The sequence below is a fragment of the Acanthisitta chloris genome, unplaced genomic scaffold (genome assembly GCF_000695815.1).
Source record: "Acanthisitta chloris isolate BGI_N310 unplaced genomic scaffold, ASM69581v1 scaffold23517, whole genome shotgun sequence".
Classification (NCBI taxonomy): domain Eukaryota; kingdom Metazoa; phylum Chordata; class Aves; order Passeriformes; family Acanthisittidae; genus Acanthisitta; species Acanthisitta chloris.
The window spans coordinates 5,548-10,338 of record NW_008684574.1 but is presented as its reverse complement, the minus strand read 5'-3'; the positions used below and the strand labels follow the sequence as shown (position 1 = coordinate 10,338).

At 41.4% G+C, this 4,791-nt stretch overlaps 1 protein-coding gene across 1 annotated transcript in view; it reads left to right on the top strand.

Annotated features, from left to right (window-relative positions):
• CLUL1 (clusterin-like 1 (retinal)) overlaps positions 1 to 4,791 on the top strand; it is a gene marked incomplete at its 5' end in the record, with an annotated part of 9,837 nt that overhangs the window by 3,683 nt on the left and 1,363 nt on the right. The window contains 3 exons of the mRNA XM_009079405.1: positions 289 to 733; positions 1,985 to 2,122; positions 4,480 to 4,574. Of these exons, the coding sequence (XP_009077653.1) occupies positions 289 to 733; positions 1,985 to 2,122; positions 4,480 to 4,574 (678 nt within the window). The remainder of the gene's footprint in view (positions 1 to 288; positions 734 to 1,984; positions 2,123 to 4,479; positions 4,575 to 4,791) is intronic.

Sequence of the window (4,791 nt, the reverse complement as noted above, 5' to 3'; positions counted from 1 at the left end):
CTGCACATAAAGTACACAGAAATGTTTTCAAGTCCAAATTGTTTGGAAAAAAAATTGTTTTGGAAAAAATCCAAACACTCCAACTGGAGCTAATGATTTAAATTGAATGTATCTTCCCTCTTTAGGGCCTAGTGTCTTAAATTACTTCAGAGAATATGCCATGCTTGCAGTGATTAAGAGGGCATTGTTTTTACAGGTATTTGAAAGAGAAAAATTAGAGACACTTACCTGAGAGATGACAAACTGATAACTTGTCAGGCAGCTGATCTGTCTCCTTCTTATACACAGGTTGAAGATTTTTTGAGGAAAATACCTCCACTCATATTTACTTTTCATGAGGATCAAGGAAAAGACATCCAATTTAATGAAAACCCTGAGAAAGAGGATACCCAGCTAGTAAAAATGGAAGATATATTCAGCCAACTATTATCGGACGTGGGCGCAATAGTTGACAGAAGTTTCATTTTTTTCAGACACATGCAAAAAGAATTTGACCAGTCTTTTCAGACATATTTCATGTCTGATCTGGACTTGTATGAGTCCCCCAGCATGCCAGTTTTACCTGAGGACACCACCAGAAATGATGGCCTGCAGAAAGGCTGGGCTATGCCTGGCTTCTTACAGACAGTTTTTGATTTCAGTAGGACAGTGTTTGAAGGCGTCAGTGAGGTGATTACCGACGTATTTGATGATTACAGAAATTATAGAAGAAATGTGTCAGAACAAACCAAAGGCAAGTGTTAGAAAATGAAAACTAACTGCACTGTCAATGACATCAAACCCCTCAGGATTGCTAAATTATGGTTAATGATTCTGTTTCCAGAACCTTAGCGTGAGATACTGGAAGAAAACTCTGGAGGCTTTCTTGGTTAAAGAGGCATGGGTCAAAGATGAATTAATCAGTTAAATGAACAGGTACAAGTCACCTAGAAATCTCAGAGAAATGTTGCAAGGGGACTTATGGGTCCTAGACAGCCTGATTTTCATGGCAATTGTCGTAGCAATTGCAGGAACTCCTCTGGAGCACTTAAGTTCATGACGGTGCATGTTTTCATAAGGCTGACTGACAGGTTTAATCTCAGCATTTGTCAGGATATGATTTGTATCATCTCTTATTGACAGGTCACCAATTCTAAAAAATTAGGGTAATTCTGTGAGATGTCAAGGCACATCCCTGCCCTTGCCAAATAGTGTTTAGTTCAGCCTGACAGCTGCAAGTCCTGATCCAGGCTACTGCCACGAAGCAGTGTGCCAATCAAATACCAGCCAAGCAAAGCCAGCCATCAGGTTTTCCAGTGACCAGAAAATTCTGGGCATAATGTTGGAGATAACTCTCAGTGAAGGAAAAAAACCCCATGGCCAACTTTCAGAATAGAAGTAAGCTTCTTATTTCACTAGTGCAAATAGGAGAGCAAGCACCATTCATATACATGATGGATCCTGTCCATAAGGAGATCACAATGAGCACATGCATAACTCTGAGTGACAGGTGACATACTCATTATATGACCATCAGGACATAAAAAGTCAAGTGATTCTTCAACAGTGTTTTTTAATGTTTTCTGCACCTCAGAGTTACCTCAGAAATAAGCTTTGCTACTGTGCTCTCATCTAGCTGTATGTAATTATGAAACATCTTAACTTCTATAAGCCAAAAAGATCTTACCTGAACTTGCATGTTGTAGAAATAATGTGTAATAATATTAGCAATTGTTTGATTATTAGAGGGGAATACACTACTATGTCTTTATAAGGGAATACATTACACTGGCATGAATTCCTTGAAAGAAAATGTGATTTGTATCTTCTCCTGACTTCTGATTTTTAATAGTTTATTCCTTTTATTTGTGGAGGAAGGGAGGGGGAATTTATGCCAGATACTTTGGATTAAGGACAAGAAATTATATTCTAGCACCCATACTAGGCAATGAATGTAAATTTTTCAAGATAATGGCAGTCTAAAAATACTATGACTTCATTCTAGATCCTGACAGAAGTGGCATGTTCTCAAAAATTGTGTCAGGGCGCCAGAGACCTCAGTGCAAGGAAATTCGGGAGAACTCCTCTGGATGCCCACAGTTTCATGAGAGATGTCAGAAATGTCAAGACAACCTTTTGCATGGTAAATAGCTATTTTGCTTTTTTTTCCTATTATGCATTGATCACTGGTTTATAGATTTTGAGGCTGTAATTTTCTACTGCACTGTTTTCATAGTCTGGGAATTGACATTCAGATACTGAGCTTGCACTGTAACTACGGATACAGCCACCATTCCTCATTCCAGATGATTTCAATTAGCTTTTCCCACTGTCTCCACAGAGTGTCAGTATAACTCAGTTGTTAACATACCACTGGTGGTCCAAAGCCAAGTTCCACAGTCTCTAACAAAATACCGATATATTCTGTTAGAGCTGCCATCCTGCAGAGAAGCAAGTTGTCAGACAGCAATCGATCCTGCCTGGGTGCAGAAGTGCTCAGTAGAAAGTGAGGAACAGCTCAAACTCCTGACACTCATTTCTCTCACAGACCACCAGGACTAACGTCAGATAGCATTCAGCTCCTCACAAAGAAAACAAGAGTTGAAGAGCCTGTAATTATTCTTTGTTGAACCATTTCAGCAAACAGAGCTAACAGAAAGGACAAAAGGGGACTTCATGTCAGTATGCAAGGAGATGGCAGAGCTCTGGTGGAACCCCCTGTGGGTACCTGAAAAAAATTCAGACTGCATCACCTAGAACTGCTGCAAGGACTCCCACTCCAGCATACACATCTGTATTTCCAGAATTATTTAGATCTTAAAAGCCACAGAATATGCTTAAATCCAAATCTCTCAGCCTGTTCTAATAGTAGGGTTGCTTCACTTCTCTAAGAGTTTTTCTGGCCCTCCTCTGGACTTGCTCCAACAGGTCCATGTCTTTCCTGTGCTGAGGACACCAGACACGGCTGCAGTACTCCAGGTGGGATCTCATGGGAGTGGAGGAGAGGGGCAAATCATCTCCATCCACCTGCTGGCCACACTGCTTTTGGGTGCAGCCCAGGATACAGTTGGCTTTCTGGGCTGCAAGTGCATATTACCGGCTCATGTCCAGCCTCTCATCCACCAGCACCCCCAAGTCCTTTTCTGCAGGGCTGCTCTTGAGCTGTTCATCCCCCAGCCTGTATTCATACTGGGGGGTTGTCCCAACCCAGGTGCAGGACCAAGTGCATTTGGCCTTGCTGAACGTCATGAGGTTCTCATGGGTCCACTTCTCAAGCTTGCCTGGATCTCTCTGGATGGCATCCCTTTCCTTCTAGGGAATCAACTGCACCACACAACTTGGTGTCATTTGTGAACTTACTGAAGGTGCACTTGATCCCACTGTCCACATCATTGATGAAGACACTAAACAGTACTGGTCCCAATAGGGACTCCCAAGGGGCATCACTTGTCACTGATATACATCTGAACATTGAGCTGCTAGTAAAGAAAAAATATTACCCACAGATAATTCCTCATCCACTGAACAGTCCACCCTTTAAATCCGTATCTCTCCGATTTAGAGAGAAGGATGTTGTGGGAGACTGTGTCAAAGGCCTTACACAAGTCCAGATAGATGACATCTGTAGCCCCTCCCTTGTTCACTGATGTACTTACTCCATTGCAGAAGGCTACTATGTTGGTCAGGCAAGACTTGACCTTGGTGAAGCTGTGCTGGCTGTCTCAAATCTCATCTCTGTCCTCCATGTGCCTTAGCATAGTTTCTAGGAGGATCTGTTCCATGACCTTCCCAGGCACAGAGGTGAGGCTCACAGGGCAATAGCTCCCAGGGTCCTGCTTACTATCCCTTTTTAAAGCAGTGCAATATTTCCCTTTTGCCAGTCACCAAGGACCTCACCTCTCTGCCATGACTTCTCAAATATCATGGAGAGTGTCTTGGCAACTACATCAGCAAATTCACTCAGGATTCTGGGATGCATCTCATCAAGTCCCACAGATCAGGGCCCATGTATATTCTGGTTCCTCATGTGGTTTTAAAACCAATCTTCTCTTACAGCGGGAGCAACTTTGCTTCCCCAATCTCTGCCTTGCAGTCTATATACCTGGGACAGACTGAGAATGGAATACGAGCTATTAAAGAAACCTATAACCTATCAAGTTACTATATGTAAAATCTACCAGTTTTTATTTAGCATAACAGAAAATCTATTGCCATGAAATATGATATAAATCTTAAACTACTTGGTAAGTCATTGATATACAACTAAATGGGATAATTAATCCATTTAGCCATTATGATGCTAAACTAAATCTACCAAAATAGGTCAGCAAGAATTCTTTTTTTGCGGTTTTTTTGGTGTTTTTTAAAGACCAACCCAAACCATGCCTCCTTGCTAGACCTTTTTGCAGTTTTCACCACTTCAAATAGAAAAGATGAAGTACAAGACTGTATATCTGTCTTGTACTTCTATATGTACTATAATACTGTCTTTTCTAACAGATTGCCCAAACGTTCCTGAGCTGCACATAAAGTTTGATGAAGCCTTTAAGCTGGTTAATCTCTCAGGGGAGCAGTATGAGCAGATTCTCCAAGTGGTTCGGTTTTGCAGTTTTCACCACTTCAAATAGAAAAGATGAAGTACAAGACTGTATATCTGTCTTGTACTTCTATATGTACTATAATACTGTCTTTTCTAACAGATTGCCCAAACGTTCCTGAGCTGCACATAAAGTTTGATGAAGCCTTTAAGCTGGTTAATCTCTCAGGGGAGCAGTATGAGCAGATTCTCCAAGTGGTTCGGCACAGAAGACA